The sequence below is a fragment of the Anopheles coustani genome, chromosome 3 (assembly GCF_943734705.1).
Source record: "Anopheles coustani chromosome 3, idAnoCousDA_361_x.2, whole genome shotgun sequence".
Lineage (NCBI taxonomy): Eukaryota > Metazoa > Arthropoda > Insecta > Diptera > Culicidae > Anopheles > Anopheles coustani.
The window spans coordinates 20,288,949-20,308,738 of NC_071288.1; the positions used below are offsets into that span (position 1 = coordinate 20,288,949).

Consider the following 19,790-nt stretch of genomic DNA (forward strand, 5'->3'; position numbering starts at 1 on the left):
TGCATTAACGGTGCAGCATGTCGTTCGTTAGCGGAACGCAGTGGCTAATTACGACCGCAATGCGGTTGGATTAATTAAACACGCAAGCGGAGGTGAACGCACCCCGTACGTTGTTTCGTCTCACCCCGCTAAAACAAATAAATCCCCAGTACCGTCCGATCGTTTGGTGGGAAAAACACTTTCGTTGCGACCCCGGAAGAGGGCGTACGGGGAGGGAAAAATAAAACGTCGGAACGAAAATGGATCGAGGATGCGAACTCACATCCTAGGTGATTGCCTGTGGAAAGAAGTATTTCGATCGAAACGTTTCATTCATCACCTAATCATCGGATCGGCGTGTTTCGTGGCGGATGTGGGAGGATTTGTGGCAGAAGAAAGCGGCTGTGAAAACGCCGGTTATGAATGAACTGGCCGCCCCGATGGGATGCCGTGTGATTCCTTGTCGCGGAAGCGGCCCGGTTTTTTTTTCTGCTCGGCAGCGTCGTGGCCACAAAAATCAATGTCGAGCTGCGGGAGGAAGCCAACCGGCGATGCATTGTAATTATAATTGATCGATTTTCACATACGATCGAGTGCCGCCCCGGGTGGTGTTGAGGAAGGAACGGAAGGGAGGAAGAGGAAGAGGAGGGAGAGGCTAAGTGTGGGCATCCATGCTAACCGGCACCGGGGGTGGTTTTGTTTTGGTTCCCATGCGTTGGGATTGAGGTTGGCTTGCTCTTCTGCGCGATGGGCTGGTAACGAACCCAAACGTGACATGCTGCTGATTGAGGCTGGTTTTCGGCGGTAAAAGGCATGGCGGAAAGGTCGCTGGGAAATTGGAGCAGTTTCTTGACGGGGTGTTGAGAGGCCCGCTAGAAAACCTGGCCAGCCGTTTGACGTCATGCGAGCCTGCGTTAGGAGTTCCTGCTGCGAGGTTCATTGATTCGTTACTTACAACGACGTGCAACAGTTTCAATCTCACTTCAAAGTTGTTCATTTGGGCTTGATTAATCCTTATCTTGTTTATTTTTGACATTTTTCTTATTTTTTTCGAATGGTTATAATGAAATTTAGGAAAGTAACATGAAATAGATTCTGTTTCGAGAGTTTTCTTGAATTTAGATATTTAAATAAACATTATATTTTCTTTCAAAATAATTTGAACCTTTTTCGGCTCGGTTCGGTTGTCAAAGTAACAAGGGGATGAATTGAAAAAGAAAAACAAAAAAACATATCCCCAACAACAATTATGAATCGTTCTTTCAGTGCCTTGTTTGCATAATGAAAACAAATACTAAACGTCAGACAATAACTATATCATTCCCTATACAAATTGGTTCGCATTTCCTTTCTCCGCGAACCAGGCAAGGGGATAAGGAGGATGAGACGGTGTGGTTCGAAGTAAAGACATTAAAGGGAAGGACCTGCGCAGCGGCTGGCTTCGATGATTGATTTCCTATTTCAGCTGTTGTGTGGCCAACGTACAAAAAAAAAACGAAAACCGTTCGCTGTTGCTTAGGCTTAGAGGTCCGACCCAACACATTGTACGATCGGTCTAGGTCGCGGTGAACCATTCACTCACGTGGGGCTAGACGTGATTTATGAGGCGCTCGTTTGCGGGCGCACTTCTTCGTTACTATAGTTGCTGCTCCTCGAAACCGCCAACCTCCAAACCGTCGCGCATCCGCAACACCGAAGACGTTCTGCATGGATCTTGTGAAAACAAATAAATGTTGACGTTCCTCTCCGGAGCGCAGAAATTCACTTTCACAAATCCCATCCCTCCGGAGTGCTTTGCGTTGGTGGTGCGGTGCGGGACGCTGGGCTGGAACTGGAGCATTTCCCAAACGCACGCAGAATGCTGCCTTATTTGGGTAGGGATTTTCGGTGGTTGTTTTACTGTTTTCTTCTGCTCCGGCCAGACATGCGAAATGGATCGCCATCGAAACGGGGCTTTGTTTTCGACGATCGTACGCGCTCGTGGTGTCGGAAAAGAATTACACGGAAATCATCACATTACCACTTTAAAGCTTATCTTCGCTGCAGGCTCCTTCTTTAGCTCCGTCATCTTTTGTTCCATCGTATGTGTGCGTGCGTGTGTGTATGTGTTGTTTGTTTGGTTGTTGTTTTGCCTCCACGATGGTGCGTATGAAAAGGGATCATTTTCATCCCATCTCCCATTCTCGGCGCGGATTCTTATGTTATCGTCACAGACGAATAAAGCTTTGGTTAAAGTTTTGGTAGGACCACTTACTCTTCGATGTGGAGATTTCATTATTTATCTTCACCAAACTGAAAGCTTTTTGATCAGTCGTGGTGAACTAAGCGGTTTGCTTGAGGTATTTTGTTTATATTCTTTGTTGGTCAATACTTCTCCTAAGGTAAAGTATACAATGTATCTGTTAATTCGTTTGCTTGCCAAGATTTTCCTCCGCGTCTTAATTTGGTGCAAAATGAGTGCAACCTTGTAGCAGTTTCCTCGTTGTTGTCTGAATGGGAATGCAATTACGAAAAGGAACAATTGCTTTGTTGGAGAAGTGGTTAAAACGTCATGGGAATAGAATCATTTCATGATTGTTGGCATGTAATTCATGCCTTATTTTTTCCGTATTTTAAAATTTATAGAAGTTTGTTTTTATGGAAGAAAATATTTTCATTCTTCTAAATATTACTCTAAATGTAGTGAATCTTATGCATAGAATTTTTGTTAGATTTATTTGACAAACAAAAAACTATTCTGGCAAGCTTCGGAAAATTCAAGCCTAACGTTGCGATTTCTCGGCCACGGTATAATCGATTAGCTCACGCAACCTGTCCAACGTTGATTGCCACTTCCACGTGCTGGGATGTCGTCCGCAAACGCACGGCCAGTGATTCGCAAGGTATACATCCCGTAATTACAATCGAATTACTTTTTCTTCCCAAATCAAACGGGCGTGAAAGCGTCGCATTGGTTGCCATTTTTTCTTTCGCTATCGGTTTCGTCTTTGCGATGGAGCGAGCGCGATTAGCGTACTGCAATCACCCATTCGTTCGTTCGTTTCATTCGGTTCATTCATCCATTCGACCGATCGATTTCCTGTTTCGAATGGAACTTCACTCTCCGTCAACGATAATCGGCCTTCGCTACTTTCCGAACATAGAGCACTCCGCCCAAAGTCCTGAGGCTTAGCGTCAAGAAGGTTTTCATCAAACCCGCTGGTCGGGAAGAGAAATAATCAGCACCGAAGACGCAAAACAAAATCAATCGAACGAAAGCGACCTCGCGCTGTGGCTTACCTCCGTCCGAGGCCTTTAACCATTGACGAGTTTGGCGGAGGAAAAAGTTGGGGCCTGTAAAACGTTCACCGCAGTCACATTTCCTAAAGCGTCTAATGGAACGATTAATCATAATCTCCTACTTCTCACCGCTAGCCGCTCCATTGGCACTCCATCCACCGCTTTTCCAGCCTGCCCTGGCAGCCAATCAATACTTACTCTCGTTTGTGATTGGGTGGCCACTTCGCGACTGGCCATGGGCGACTGCGCAAAGGGAATCCCTTTTTTGGGGCGGAGGTCGCCGGATCGGTTTCTTATATTTATTGCATTAACAATGAATTTATCATCCGTCTGGTCGGGACACCGGGCAACGGTTGGCCTCCGAAGAGTCTCCGGAGCACGGGCCAAATAGAAATATCCCAGCGGCCAGCGACGACCACGGCGATGGACAATAGAGCCCCACACGATGATGGGTCCGAGGGTCATCGGGTTCTGGCTGGAGAGAACTGTGGGCAACCTCGGCGTCACATCGGAGCCTCATATGGAGCCAGGGCCGTGGAGAGTCGGTTGACCACATCAAGTGATGTCTAGCATGCCCATTTATGGTTCCGGAATGATGCGAGCTGGTGTGCTTGAGATGCATATTAGTTATAAACATTATTACTCATCTATTAGTTTTTATATTGGGAAAGATTTGATTTTTAAATTAAAAGGGATGTAGTAGTCTATTCTACCATCCAAAATCCCTGGTTTGGAATACAGAAGATGGTTATAACTAAATCTGTCAATAGATTTAAAATAAAATTATGACACTTAAAACGCTTCCTTTACTGTAAAAATATGTTTTCTGCATGCCAAAATCTAACACCGAAGGAAGCTGAAAACTGGCACACACATTCTGCTACAGCAACACCACAACTGACCCAGTTTCCACGGTCTTCTGCGGGCTCGGCGCTGCTTGCCAATGCATAAAGCCACAATGCGCAACCTAGAAAGACTCTTCGTAACTTCAGATTTCTTCCTCGCGGTTGTTCTGCTCGAGCGTGGCTTCGTTGCCTGCTTGCTTTTGGTTTATGCTTTCAAGTTATGTTTTCGTACATTGCGGACACACACGAGCAGAAGGGAAAATAACTCACGAAAGGCATTGTTACGTGTGGCGGGATGAAAGGGATACCCTAGCCCGCGGGTGGAGGATGCAGGGAGGTGTGATGGAAATCCATTTTTACGGTATGTTATGTGTGTTGACATGCGTTGCCCCGGGTATTTATGGGATATTGTAATGATTTCCAACAACACCGGGGCAATGTTATGGTTTACCTGAAAGGATGTTATAATTATTTCAAAGAAAACATAAACTTTTGGATGATGTGCGGTTGTAATGAAAGCCAATATTTTTACAAGGCAAACATAAGCATTTGACAATCGTTCTCCCTTTACGAGTTCTAAGGAAACGGCTTACACATCCAATTCATCATTGCCATACAACGTTGTTTGCGGTTGATCCATGATCAGAGATATTGGGATTTTCCAATAATTCACCCATCGTTCGATTGTACTTTGGTAGTGCAATTTAAAACAAAAGTATGCGATGATAAAAGAAGGGTAAATCCCCAGCAAGCGGAAGCTCGAAACCGATGCTGGTGGGATGCACTTCGGGTTTAGCGCGGCGTCCCATCGATGACAAATTACCGATGGCTCAGATGGCAATAAATTGCAGGCTGAATTCTCCCGGATATGATCTGGGGAGATAAAACGAGAGTAATGGTGATTGCAGCAGTCGATGGGAAGGTTGTTTTTGAAATTTTATTCTTGGTTGAGAAGATAATAGACGCGTAAAAGTTTAGTTTATAAGATATGGTTCGTTTACACAACGTTATTTATTTTTGTGAGAAAAATCAACGATAGAAATGCATTTGAGCAACAAAATTGTGGGTCGTGAAGTTGTTTTCACATAGCAACAGCTGCAAAAAGCAATGTAACAAGTAGGACAAAACTAAATTGCACTGTTTCCCAAACATTGGCTGGTGCATGATGTGCTGCACCTTGGGAGACTTAGTGGAAAATATAGGAGAACATTTGGAAAAATCGTAGTGCAGTGTACGGTGTCTGTAACTACCCAACGGTGCCGCATATCCTCGCAGTTGCACACAAAATCACATGCAATCATCTCGTTCGCGGATCGATAATCGATTATTGTTTACTTTTATTTCATCGACAATGATCCTTCCCGCTGGCCCACTCCTTAGCGGGACGCTCTTTCTTCGCCATATATTACACGACCATTATTCGCTCAACCGAGCGCTCCTAGCGAACGGGTGCGCGCCGAGGGTGGAAAAATTGCTCAACCCACAGTCAATAGATTTATTTATTTCTACAACTGTTGCATTGCATCAATTACGGTTCCCATTATGCCTGGCGCTGGCTAAGATTTGTCGGAGTCGGTAATGGTTCCGTTTCTTTCACTTCTGCATCTTGATCTGGGTGGTTGAATAGGAATGGTTAGATGGAGGGAGGAGAAGGAGAGAAAAACGAGCACACAGATGGAATCGATCGGATGGCAGCTACTCGAGAAGCTATTTCGTGTGCCCGATGGGAAGATCTTTGATCGATTATTGTTTTCAAAAGGGAATCGATCAACGGGGATGGATCTTAACGGGGGAGAAAACACGAAATGGATTAGAGGATGATTGGAGTCTTACGCTTGCAGTCATCAAGATCGTTGTTGTCATGGGAACTATTGTTTTGCAATCGAGAAGTCGAGAAATTATCCTGAATTTCAAATTGTAGAGTTAATTGTTAAAAATATCCTTAACTGATAAATTTGATACCTCAAAATTTGAACTAACCATATTTGAAATCCTCTTCGTTTATGTTTTATTGTAAACACTGGTTGTTTGACCCGCCAAAATAATGTGGCCCATCTTAAGCAAACAGGCTCCGAATGTTTCATTCATAAATTAATCATCCACAAAGACATTTACCGTCGTCTTTTGCGTATAGACGAGCCGTGTGAAATTCGCAAGACTAACAGAAAAGTGGAGTGGATAAAAGAAAAACAGCTAGTAAATATACAACAAATAATCCTCGTCTAAACCGACTTCAAAGAGATATTGTTAAACCCGGTTCGCCAATTTCGACATTCGCGAATCGGCCATGTTTGTCGACCGAATTGTTCCACTCGGCCACCGTCAGGATTTTTGATTCCCACATTTGTGAATTTGGTTTTATTTTCTTTCATTCTGTAACACTGGGAACGATCCCAGCGGAGGCCAGGAAAAGTCCCCGGTCGGGCTGAGACATGTTTTCGTCACATGTGAAATGTCCGTTCCCAAGGGGAATGGAGGCAGTATAGGGGACAGAAAAAGAAAAGCCCAAGAGTTAAGATAAACCAAATAAAAGCAATCATATGCGCCACCGTGTCGCGGAATGGCGGATTATGTGATGTGATGAGTTGAAAGGCTACGGAGGCGTCCATTTCGGGACGTTCGGGGTCCGTCGGTCCCGTGTGAACGTACTCATCGGTGCGTACAGGTTGGGGGGGGGGGGGGAGGGGGAGGCTTTTCGGTGGGCGCGCAAAACCCCCAAACCGAACGGTGCTGGCGTTCTCGACCCCGGAATGTCACTCGGAGATTGATTTGATTGGGAAATTTGATGATTTGTCAGGTTTACGTAAGTGGCCGGCCGACAAATGACGGCATGTCAAGCGCCTCGGTCCGCGCGATCCGGTTCGGTGGAGGATTTAAAATATTGATTTCCTTTCCCCCCCCCCCCGTCGCCCGCACGGGAAGAACTATTTAATCGCCGGTTGTTAGACCGGCTCTCCGGTGGCGGGACCGGAGTTATTAGTTGTGTCCTTTTACTGCAGTTCGTTTCTAGTATTTTTCTTCGTTGTTGTTGCTATACGCTTCGTTTCGTTGTTCCATTTCAGGCACTATCTGGATTCCTCATGATGCTTACGCAGAACGGGAAGCTGCTGTACATTTCGGATAATGCCGCCGAATATCTTGGTCACTCGATGGTAAGTCCGTGCCCGGTTCGATGAGTCATCAGCTGGTATTATTAGTATTCTTCTTCGACTTCGTAGGTTTCGTAACCCCAACCGATTCATTAACTCCAAAAACAATCGCTTTAATGCAGCTTCCCCCCCGGTAAAGGTGGCTACCGGGCTTTTGGAAGTGGCCAAAAAAATGAGTTTATTTGGGCGGAGGATGGGATTAACTGGGATGTTTGTTGGCCACGGTCTTGAAATGTCAAAGTATATCGGATTCCCATACCATCCGGTCTATAAATTTGGTCCTATTTCGCTATTTAACATTAATCATTTGCTGTGACTAATTTATTTTTTTCCCGGTCGGACTAAATCATCGCTCCTAAGTCTTGCAAATGGAAGGCAACAATGAATCATTAACAATACGATCGAAATTTTACTGAAAAAAATTGTTAAAGAAACAATTGGTACAAAAGACTTCAACAAGCGACGAACGGGCTTCACGTTGGATCACTTTTAAGCATGTTTTCGACCATCTAGTGTCCATCAAAGAAGAGAGGACAACTTACATCGTAGCATAGCACCGATCCGTTGTGGAAAAACTCCCACCAAGTGCGCACCAATTTCATTTCGAGCACGTAATCGGATCAGAATCCACTTTCCGCATTGTAAATATCGCGTTAATTGCGTGCTCTGAGGTGGCGTTCGTCGCTCTGAAAACCTTCCTTCCGGCGAACCAGTTAGGATGGGGGTAAGGGCTTTCCAACAGCGTCATCCCTGAAGCGCGATGAGCTCCGTTTTCCCCCGCTTGATAGCGCACAATTTACAATGCATCCAGTGAGCGAAAGAGCGAGAAATCTCCTTCGAAAACCCGCACAGTAGGGACTCGATACGGGATCCCCGCTGTGGGGAGGCCCTGTGTGGGGATCGGCACCGGGTACCTTCCATCCAGGGCGTAAAGGGCAGCCGTTAAGGGGGGTGCAGCATAAATCCCCGTTCGCGCCACAGAAGGAACCCGATGGACGATGGACACTGGGCAGCATCCTGGTGGTGTAGCGTGAAGTCGCGCCAAGGCGAGAAAGATATCATCTTAAATTTCGCACCACGGCAATTTGTTAAAAAGCGCATCCGATCATATTACAATCCCGCGCCACCCTCCTCTGCCCCCACCCCACTGGGCAGTGTGGCCACGGGAGGTGGGAAGGTGAATCGACGCGCTTCCTGGGAAACAATTTCGGAGTCACCTCTTGACTCCTTGACGCTGACGACGGACCCATCCACAGGCCGATCTTTCGCGGCGAGCTGTCTTAGCGGCTCGCGCAAGTCTCGTGCGCTCGTGAAATATGATTGTTTTGATGTTTGTTTTGTTCTTGTTATTATTGTTGTAGGTAGGTTGTTCATGGCGAAGTACCCCCCACAAGCGGTTGGAGGTCGAGGAGTACATCTTTCTTGCCTTTACGTGATCCTTTTACAGAAAAAAACACAAGGGAAAAGAAAAAAAACACTGCGCCGATGCAGCGTCCGAAGGTGTCGGGCTCAAGAAACCTCGATTGAAACGAGGCATGAAAGAGACAGACAGGGAGAGAGAGAGGAAGAAACCTACTTCAAAAATATGATTATGTCTGGCAAGATTATTGTGAAGTGTCAGGGCGCACACCGCGAGCAGCTGTTGCGTGTCTCGATTAAACGGGCAAGCGTTGGAATCCCTTTTTTCCGGAACCGAGGGCTCGAAATGACGAAACTCGCATCAGAATCAAATCTAGAATGACTTGGAAACCCGGTTGACCAGGACTGCTTCTCCATGATGCTGGTGAAAAGTGCAGAAAGGGGTGAACGGGAGAGAACGGGCACTAAAGGGCTCCGGCGTGAAGGCCTCGGCAGGTCAACGAGGTGCGATAACGAGGTGTGAAGCGGAAAACAAATCAACCAGCGTTGGCGAAAATTTCCCCATCAACTGTTGGATGCATGTTGGATTGTTTCTTACCGATTTTGGCTTGGTTCGTTTGTGTGTGTGTGTGTGTGCTAACGTGTCCCGGCTGGACGCCTGGTGGCGATGGACAGGACACTTCACCCATGAGAGGCCCCCGCTGGCGTAATGGTGCAAATGCCGACCCCGATGCTAACGATAATGGATTGGCTTTTAATATTGTTCGCCCCGTTTCAGCTCCGTGTCCGGGAATGCAAACGAAAAACCGGAGGTGTTGCGCCAACGGACGTCCGTTGCTGTTTTCGGTCGAACGAATGACGCACGGTTCCCACCCGTGGTGTGACGGAGCAATTTGCATACCTCCCGTGTGCATTTCGGGCCCGTCCGTCAAATGCAGCTCAACGGGCTGATAAACTTATTACGAAGTGCTCGCGAGCTTCGATTTGGAATCCCGACGAAAACATCAACGAGCCAACAAGGGAGTGAAGGTTTGATTTAGGGGAAAAAAATCCCTCTGGAATTTCGATTCCTCCTAGGAGAAAATCATAGCCCCTAGGAAAAAACGTGCGGATCGATCCAACTACGTGGATCAATATGGGTGTGAAAACCGCAACCGTGATGCAATGCGCTTTTCTCTCGTGCATCGATTGGCATTCCGGCACAGACGGGAACATTTTCTAATGAGGACAAACCCCCTTCAGACATACACACGCTGTTGCGCAGGTATCGATAGCATTCAAAGAAACCGCAACCGCCACCAACACCACCACTAATACCCGACGGCAAAGATCGGTCGGTGGTCAACAAATTGGCGTTTCAATTTATTTTCACGCCAAATTGGGCACGGGAGCGCAATTTGCCTAACCGCAGGTGTAACCTCGAACACTCGTGGGAGACCTCGCACCAAACCGAGGAGGTGCAGCTGCAATCAGACGTCCAGGTGATTAGCAATTTTCATTACCATACACCATCCACGGCAGCACCAGAAAGATAAGCCAGCTAATCTTCGCTGCATCCTTGAGGCGTTGATTGAAATGATTAACCAGCACGCTTTGATGCTTGACTCCCTGTCAATGGAGGTGAATGAGTATAGAGGGAAGTATGCTGTTAATTGAATATAATCCCTTTGTAGCATCTGCAAAACGATGTTAAAGGAGCGAACAATTTCGTCCGGAGCGTTAGTGAGGCGCAATCATTCCTCGACACAGACATATACATGCACGAAACACACGATCGTTTCGCGAGCATGCATATAGCAAATGTCGGTAGATCACCAAGAAGCAACTCATCTTCCCCGCTCCTTTCCCGAGCACGGAGGAGCACATTATTCAAATTCTCAACGGCTGTCAGGCCAACCGGTGACATCTCTATGCTGATTGCGGTGGAGGTTTGGGAGAGGGAGGAACCAGAAGCATACCGTCGGTACCGTATCGTTGTTCGCTTTACCGCACCGACCGACAGTGCCCCACGGTGGCCTATGTTTCTTTCCCACCTCGCCGGCGGGAGGTTACAACAAACCTTGACGAAACATTCTAACAACATGGCGCGTCGGCAGCGGATTTCGTTTCGTGCAAATGTCCCACGTTTCCCAGCCGAATCGGTAGGGACGATCGAATCAATGCCTTTCGATCGCATCGATGCCCATCCCAATTGTCACTCAACTGCCAGGTGAGCAACCTCATCAGCTGAGGGGAGAAATATCTCCCATGTATTGACACCATTAGCTCAACTCGGTGATGCGTTGTTTATGTTGACCTCATTTTCTGTGGTGAAACGTCAGCAAGGATCCAACGCCATTAAAGTCCGTCTTCCATCTGTCATGCAGCAGTTCATTCCGATCGAAGGAATCTTAAAATGCGTAAACACTGCCGAATGGTGTGCAGCTCGATTCAATCTCGAAACCAGGATGTTACAAACTATGAAGTAGTGACTCCGGGTTCGTCTTCTACTGCCCTGAGTCGTTGCGTCCATTTTTGTCGCTGCCATTTGTTGCGATATATGACGTCCGGGGGTGCTGCAGTAAACTGCGCCGCTGACGAGGAAAAGCTCATTTGCATAAACGTTTCCACGGGGTTCGGGGGAGGGAAAAACCTTCGTAACGACACACGTATGACACGCTGCAAACTTCACCATTCCGGGCGAACTCTGCCCTTGTCTACGAAACATCTGTTCCGGTAAGGAGACAAACCTGGCCGTACCCAAAGCTCGCCCTTCTCCACTGGAGGCTGGATTTGGGTCGCTTGACTTATGCGTTCTCTCCTTCTCTCGTTGTCTTTTTGTTTCACGTTATTCCTAACCCGCTTCGCCGTACATTATCCGTGCTGAAGTCGTATGCAGTTGAACTATGCAAAAGGTCATAGTCCAACTTTCTGGGAACAGCCAATTCCACGGGGAACGGTGCACTGGAGGGTGGGCGGGAGACGACGTTACATTAAGTGTGATAATGCTACGAAGCGCGCACCCCGGAGTCTGCTCCCGCGGGACCAGTTGCGTCCGAAAATGATTGTTCTCCTCGTAGCCGCGCCAAAACTGTTAAGATTGCGTAGCTGTAAGCAGTACGTCCGTCGCCATCGGGCTGCTGCCGGCTGCACATGATAAGTGGCAGGGAAGTACGTGGTCCGAGGTTATGCGCAGATTTTAAAGCATATTGTATGCTAAGTACAACCCTACACTCTCCAGCAGGAGCGAGCGGGAAAGCATCAGGCCCTTTTCCAGCCGACCGGTATGTCCCCATGTATCATAATATGCTGCCAGGCGACCGATTGGAGTGGAACCGTGGAAGAATAGCTACCCCCGAAGGGCCGGCCACGCTCCCGCAAATGCAAAATACGTGCACCGGTGATACTTACGGTGAGATATTAGCGTCAAGAGTGTCGCCAGGCGTTGCCTCTAGTGCATTTTCCTGCGTGCCAAAGTTTCCCACCTCGTGCGTGCGAATGACAGGGGAGTTTGCTGATAGTTCGTACGATCAAGCTGTGCGTCAACATAAAGGAGGTGGTTGAGTGTTGTTGAGGCAGCACCCTTTCGGGTGTAGCGTCCACGATGTTGTCCAACAGTTTGAGGACTTCCAACGCCAAATAGGGTGTTTGTAACACCGTAAGCCGCATTTTGAGAATATCATATATCAAATAATACTAACTAATCGGAATAATTACGTGTAGCTCCCCAATATTTCCCAACGATACAATTATGCGCACAATTAAATGCCTGTTTGATTCATTTATTACAGTAACTGCTTATAAAATTCGTACAAAGTAGGTAGGAGTAGGTATCACTAAATTTGGTATATCGAAACACTTGCATTTGAATAGTTTTACAATTTAATTGCCTTCGACTGTAACTTACGGTACATTAAAATAAATATATATTTCTACCATGTTGCTAGTACTATTACCTACTAAATATTTAACAAAAGTAATCATACATTTAACCTACAATCAAGAAAGATAATTCGTGTGTGAAAATGTTAGTAAATAACTCAATGTTTTGAAAAACACAGCTTCTATCAGCTAGTATTAGTTATGGGAAAATAATTTTAAATGTTTCTAGTATGCAAATTTTACGAGTTTCAAGATGACTTCACGAGGAAAATTTGCTACTTTTTCTGGTCATCGTTTTAACGTTGGTTCAATGTGTGCTTAACCCTTCTCGAACCCACCGACCAGAGCGTCGGATGTTAAATCAACAAACATCTGCACGTGGTTGACAATCAATTTCCCAGCCCGCCAGTGCCAGCCGTCGATAGCCGAATCGATTGCAATCCTCCGGGTACGGTTATGAGTCGTTTGAGGACTCACCGTTCAGCCTCAGGAGGGCCCCCGGCGGTCGTGAAGCGGCTGCGACAACCGGACAACTAACGACCAATTAATAGACACGTTAATTTATGTTCTAACGATGCTGGTGCGGTTTGGGAATAGAAAAGTATCGGGCGGAAAGATACCACCGCACAGCGCGCACAGTTGTCGTCGCGGCTTTTCATGCTTATCAGCGCAACGGTGCCGGCTAGATCGATGTCCCCCGCTGCCTTCCCCTCCCCCGGGGGCGTCCGGACGGCACGTCCGAGGCTCATTAGGCATCGCAATCGCATCACGGTGTGCCGCGCAGCCGTGAAACCGGCGATCGAGTCGGTCGGGCTCCTCGAGTGACCCATTCGCACGAGATTGGTGTCTCGTAGGTGCCGCTGTGGGGTTCGTCGCCTGCGGCCGGGGCCGATTTCTCCTTGCGCGATGGATTCGGTTTCAGCGCGCGGAACGGCGCAACGAGCGCACTTGCGCGGATTGTTTGCGCGCAGCCTGATTCACGCTGATAACATCTTTGCTTTGGGTTGTTGTGATTTTTTTCTCTCCTCTCGCCGTTCCGTAGGCTCCTTCAGCTTACCTTCACCTTCGGTCCTCCCCCCTCCCCGGCGACATGGAAGGTGCCCTTTTTGTAGCTTGCGCTTGGTGATGATGATGTGCACACGGATCTCGCGGATTTGGCCGGTTTTGAATAAATATAAATAATTCACCCACCGAACGATCTAACGAACGGTTTTGCGAATGGCACTAGGAATGCGTGGAAAACGGGTTGTGGCGGCGGCGGCGAAGGGAACCGGGGTGGCGGGAATTGGCGAGTTTAGGTCAGCATACGTCAATAATCCACTGCTGGAACGGAATACTGAGAAACGCGCGGGCGCGCCAATCCGCCGCGAATACTCGTGAGACCCCGTCGATTGAGGTTAAGGTTAAGGCACAGCAGCATGCAAACCGACGAGGCTCGCTCGTTCCGTTCGAACCGCTCGCAAACGGTTCGCAGTGTCTCGCTGGGAAGAGTGGTAGCTTAGGTAGGTCGGCCACAGACCAATGCTTCCGAAACCGAAAGTGTCCCCAAGCAGTGGGCAAGGTCCAACCGTTCCTGGGTCTATTTTCCAACGGGTTTGCAACCCCGGGAGGAACATGGAAATGTGGTGACATTTAACGATGGCGTATTCTAGCCGGTGTGGAGAATTCCAGCGACGCTTTTTGGCGGCCATTTACGATGTTCATGCTGGGAGTGGTACCGTCATTTCACAGCAGGAGATAGAAATCCCTTAGAAGGGACAGTGGCTTGACACAGTTGACAAAGTAGTGCTTTAGCTGCAAGAATCTGCTGTTATGACCAGTTGCTCGAGGGATCTACGCTATTCCTAGCAATTCCTTCAAAGTAAGGATTATTTTCTTACAGTAGACAATTTTACTATCAGTCATTGATACACCAAATAGGGATGGATCGTCGAAGCACTTGTAGGCTGTGTATTTGAATTTTGAATATGATAAAGTTTTATTTGTCAGCGTTTGCAAACGAGAGACATAATTTATCACTGCATACAACACACTAGGACATTCGATTAACAAGAGCTTAAACCATACAAAGAAACCAAAACAAGAATGTGCAAAATCGAACAAAAACAATAAAACCGACCCTTTCTAATCGCCTCTTCACTCCGCTCAAAGCCGATCAACGTCGGTGCAACAAGAAGCTCACCGCAGCAAATAAATAATGCTCAAAGACGAACGGTTGCTCGTTTCTTTTTTATAGTTTACTCATAAACTTCTAAATTATGTCACCGCACCGAGCTAGAAACGTAGATTTATTGCATTCGCTCCAGCTAATGGCTCAACCTCGGGCCTAGTGCTAAGCCGAAGTCATTTGCAACGGAATTTTGCATGATAGAAAAAGAGAAAAAAAAATCCATCCAGCCAAGGCTTAAGGAAACCACAACCGAATCCTATGCAAGTTGTACAAAATTGACCAAAAAAAAAAAAAAAACAACGGTCTGCTTAGAAGCTTGGCAGCCCACGGTGCGGTGCTCCCGGAGAGCTTGCCTAAGTAGCGAGATAATTAATTGGTGTTCCGGCAGTAAATCTACTTAGATCCATCGGCTTACGGACGGCCGGCCGGTCCCGGGCGCATTCGCTCCTTTTCGTATGCTATTTTGTGCTAATGCACTCTAGCGATGCAAAAGAAACAAAAACGGATCATTGTGTCCCCCCCTTTCTAGCCAAAATGATGAAGGAGATACAAATAAATATTGCCAAACAGCAGCTTAAAAATATTACAATCCTTTCGGGAAAATGGGCATTTCGATCCAGTTTGTCAAATTTAAGATTGTGTAAATAGACTAAAAATGGAAGTTAAATGGAATAATGTATTACATTAAACTTATTAAAGGTGCATAAAGCTATACATATTTAGTATATACCTTGTTTTGTTTAACAGTGGAACTCCGAACTAAATGAAAACCAACCACTTCTATTCGCGGCGAACCTTAGCTAAACCTCCGTGTCTAATGGACTTTGTGCCAAAACATCGTTCGGACGAAGCCTAATCCTAGGATTTCGCAAGTCAAACAAGTTCAACAGAATAATAGAATTAATGCTTTGATGTGTAGCAAAAATAATCCTATTCACTGTTTCCCGGCAAAATCCTGCTTGAAGAAGCCGTCCAGCTGGAATATGTGCGAGCTGGAAGAACGTATAGCAACCACTGGCTGGCGGTATTCGAACGAGGCGCTATAGCAGAACCGGAAACCAACGTGTGTCTCCGCATCCGCTCCGGGAAGGTGTTATATTAAATTACACTCGATTATTTTACGATTACGGGCAGCAAATGGATATTACTACTTCAAGGGGTTGTAGGAGTTCCGAAGGGGAAGACGGGGCCGTTTCACTTGGCTTCGCGCTGCCGAAGACGGGTTGGCGCTTTGGCGGGCAGCGTAGGCAGCCAATAAATGATTGCTCACAATCATAATCACCGCTAATCGGGTCTGCATATAATAAACAGAATAATAAAACCCGCTCCTGCTTCGTCCGGCCGGCTTCCTCCACTTCCGTGTGGCCCCCCCGTAGCGCAAGAAGCGATTGATCGGTTTCGACCGCTCGCTGGCGTAAATAAACGTTCATTTGCGCGCGCGCGGGACGAGAGCAAGCTTTCGCGAACCGCCAGGTGACGCGTTCGGGCCTCATGTGGGGCAAAAGGCACGCTGCGCAAGTGCGCCAACATACGAGCCACCGTTTGCGCAGGTTCTGCGCGTGCCCCGCGATGCGTCATTTGTCACGCCGTTTGCCGTTGCGGTTGTTTTCTTTCCCGCGCGCGCTTCTCGTCGGGTGGTGATTTTCTCCTTCGCGATGCTCGCTTTAATTTCATGCCAGCTTCATTCGATTGCGAACGGGACGTTGCTTCCGATGATCGGGTTACGTGATTCGTTTCGCACAGGCTTACGTTTGATTTCACACGGTGGTTAGTTGTTAAATCTAAGAATACTTTGGAGAAGGTGGTATGCAGCTTCGAGAAAATGAAAACGGTGTTGGATAGATTGATCGTTTTAGAAGAATTGATGATGAAGCGATTAAAATTTCTTAAAATTAATAAAATAATAAAATAGCAAATAAACACAACTAACTTTGAAATAATTTAAACAATCATTTCCACCTTGTTTCATAACCATGATTATTTATTTCTAACAATTTTGTTTAATCCTCAAAAGCACAACCACTGCAGAATTATATCAAAAACAAAAAAATACAGCATACAAATGTAGTTTTATAACGTGTGAAATGGAACAACTTCTGCTATCAATGCATTAGACATGAAAATGCAGCAAACGGGCAGCGATCGATCATAGATCACTATGATCTTGATACTGCTATCTTTGAAGGATATCTTCTTCTTGGCGTAACGACCTCTTGGTCATGCCTGCCCGTTAAGGGCTTACTAGACTTGTTTTTCTGTTGTACGTGGATAGTCAGTCCTCTCGTACAGGAGAGGGTCCAGTCTCGGTTGGGATTCGAACCCACGCCGTCGAGGTGGTGAGCCCCGGCGCTCATGGGCCGATTTTCTAACCGGCGCTACCGCTCGGCTGTCGCGGACCCCCGCGAAGGATATCATATTAATCGAAACATGCAAGATTCGCGTCAGATTCGCGGGACATTTCAATCACCCAGTGCACGCAAGTCGACCCTGCCCCTGGCCTGGAGTGTAGTGGAGTGTCCTGTCAAACACCACTCCAAACGTCATCCATTAGTTATCATTTATACGCAAACGATCAGCGCACAGGTCCTGCCTCATTTCCATTCTTCCCCGGGACATGGAGTGAACTCCCACGTAAATTGCCATCCAACCTTGAAGAACTTCGCATATGCAATGCACCCATCGCCGGTTTCATCAATCAATCTCGACGTGGTTGGCACAGCTTGCCTTCGGGCTTGTCCTTGGTTCCCCTTTTTTGCATTTTCTGAAACGGCCAGGAAACCCCGCTGGATGGGCCACGGAAGACATGTTCATTTGGACTGCGGCCGTCATGAATCTGTCAAAAAACAAGTGTCTCCACGGCGTATGGCTTCCGAGCGGGGGAAACCGGGGTGAGGGCTGCATCTCGCGCGGGGTACATTTCCGTTCCGTTAAGGCTCGCACCTAAAAATAAAAACCAACCCAAACTCTCCCGGCTCCGAGGCGGCAAGTTGTGCGCGGTGACAAATGTGCCGCAGGGAAATTTATGAACGTCCCCGTAATAAATCGAACCCGTTCCGGCGTTCGGCCAGAATCTGGGGTTTCGTACAAACGGAACGCAAATCGAACGAACCAAAGTGCAGCGTCGGTTCCGTTAGCCAAGTGGTTCAGCGCAGTGAGCGAGAAGCGGGAGAGGACCGTGCGACATGTTTCCAGCGCGGTGTCATGTTCGATCGATTTTTACGATCATGTTTGGTCGATGTTTTTTCGGTTTCGGAACGCTGGGACCGTCGAGGACCGCGAGCGCTTTGATGCCGGGGCGAAGGCGAAGGGCACATTTCTCCGGAACGCAAACCGAACATGGCATGGGGTGGTTAAAACGGTGTCAAACAAACGGCCGGGCAGGGTGAGCTGAACGCTGGCAAGGCGAGGACCGCCATGGTCAAATCGATCGGATGAAGTTATTTCGCTTTCGATGGACGTTACTGTCCGTTCGAATCAGTATGCGGATGATAAAAAATTGAAGGCTTACTAAAGAAGTTGCAGAAAGTCTAAGTCGACTGTCGTGGGGAACTAATTTTCAAATTTGCGTACCTTTCTTACGTTTCCACTTGATCAAGATTGTTCAAATTACAGTATGAACTAATCCTGCAATGGTAGTGTTTTACAGAAAGAGAGCGGTGGAACAGCTTTAATCCATCTTGCAAATGAACCAATCACTCCAGGACCGACGTAATTACACACGTTACCATGGCAGAGTGCCGCTCATCTATCAACACTTCTTTTAATCTCGGGATAATAATTAACCACCCCGGTACCATAATGATCTCACTTCCAAGCTGATCGTCTTATCGCATTTCACCTCATTTTCGCTGGTGTTTGTTCGCTGCCCAACACTGTTATTACGCTTCCATTCGCGCTCGAAGCTTATCGTTAGTGGATTGTAAACGTTCGTAATGGTGCCACTATTAAGGTGCAGAAATAGGCAGTGCGTTATTTAACACTAAGCCGCCGGACGGAAGGATACCGTGAATGAACGGATCGTTTCGTTTTCTCGCCCACTCTCCACGCACTAAAATCATCCAATTAATCTCGCCCTTGGTTGGATTTTAATGCAAAAAGAAAGCGAAATAGTTCACCACGAAAAGTTCACTGTGGGCAAGGGAGGTGTCCGTTCGCTATCCGTTATCGGATCGGATTTGATTTTCCTTACTTTACTTGTGCCGCCTAGATACAAACACACACTCACAGACAGAACGATATGTGCCAACCAGATGGGTGGGACAAGTCCATTTGGTTGGAAGCTGCGGCTAAGGATGAGAAACTCCTCGACAGGAGGAAAGACTTATCTAGAGAGGGAACAGGGAAACGTTAGTTCGTGCGAAGAATTAACGGCTGTGGAAACCGTAACGTTTCCCTTTCACCGATTGCGTGTCGTAAAGTTGGGCACAGAAAAATCTGCCAAAGTGTCGTTTTTATGAGGTTTGTCGCTTGGTCCCGGTTTGCGCCGCGAAGTCTCCGCCAGTGAACGCGATCGAGTTTTATCGCACCCACTCGTCGGGAGGTACTTGGCGCTGGTAAAAACTCTAAACCTTGACCAAGTTATGACGGTGGTGGAGTTTTGGCACATATTTTGCCTTTGCGCCCCATTAAAGCGACCGCTCTGGTCCCGTCTCGTGCACGGGTTGACCAGAATTTGTGAGTTTTATTGACCATTACGCACATGACGATCAGCTTTAGTTTGCTAACGCTTTCCATAAACCAGCATGAGGAGATACGAGCCACCGGTTTGCGTTGGGTAGTAAAACCCATGCGACTGTGTCGTATTTTACAGCGAAAACGAAAAGTAACACCTTGAGTGATTTGAAGATAATTTAAAATATCTCAGATGTACCATTTAGCGTTTGGCACCATTTCGACCGATCCACTGTTACGTTTCACTAGTTTTGTAATGTAGGTCAAAGCTAAAACCAGAGGGGTAATGGTACAAAGAGGAACGTTAAAATGTTTTGAAACGTTAAGGACATATTGCTGTGGTAAAAGTGGTGAAGCTTTAAAGTAAGGAGTAGAATCATAACCTTCATAGCATAACGAAGCAAAGAAGAATAGTTACCATTGCAACTTTGCAGCATATTTCTGATTTATCCTTAGCTAATAAAAAACATCTTTGCT

The 19,790-nt window shown here is 47.0% G+C and overlaps 1 protein-coding gene across 1 annotated transcript in view; it reads left to right on the forward strand.

Moving 5' to 3' along the window:
* Positions 1-19,790, forward strand: part of LOC131272856 (uncharacterized) — a gene marked incomplete at its 5' end in the record, with an annotated part of 65,561 nt that overhangs the window by 15,919 nt on the left and 29,852 nt on the right. Inside the window, one exon of the mRNA XM_058274726.1 lies at positions 7,166-7,255. Coding sequence (XP_058130709.1) covers positions 7,166-7,255 — 90 coding nt within the window. The remainder of the gene's footprint in view (positions 1-7,165; positions 7,256-19,790) is intronic.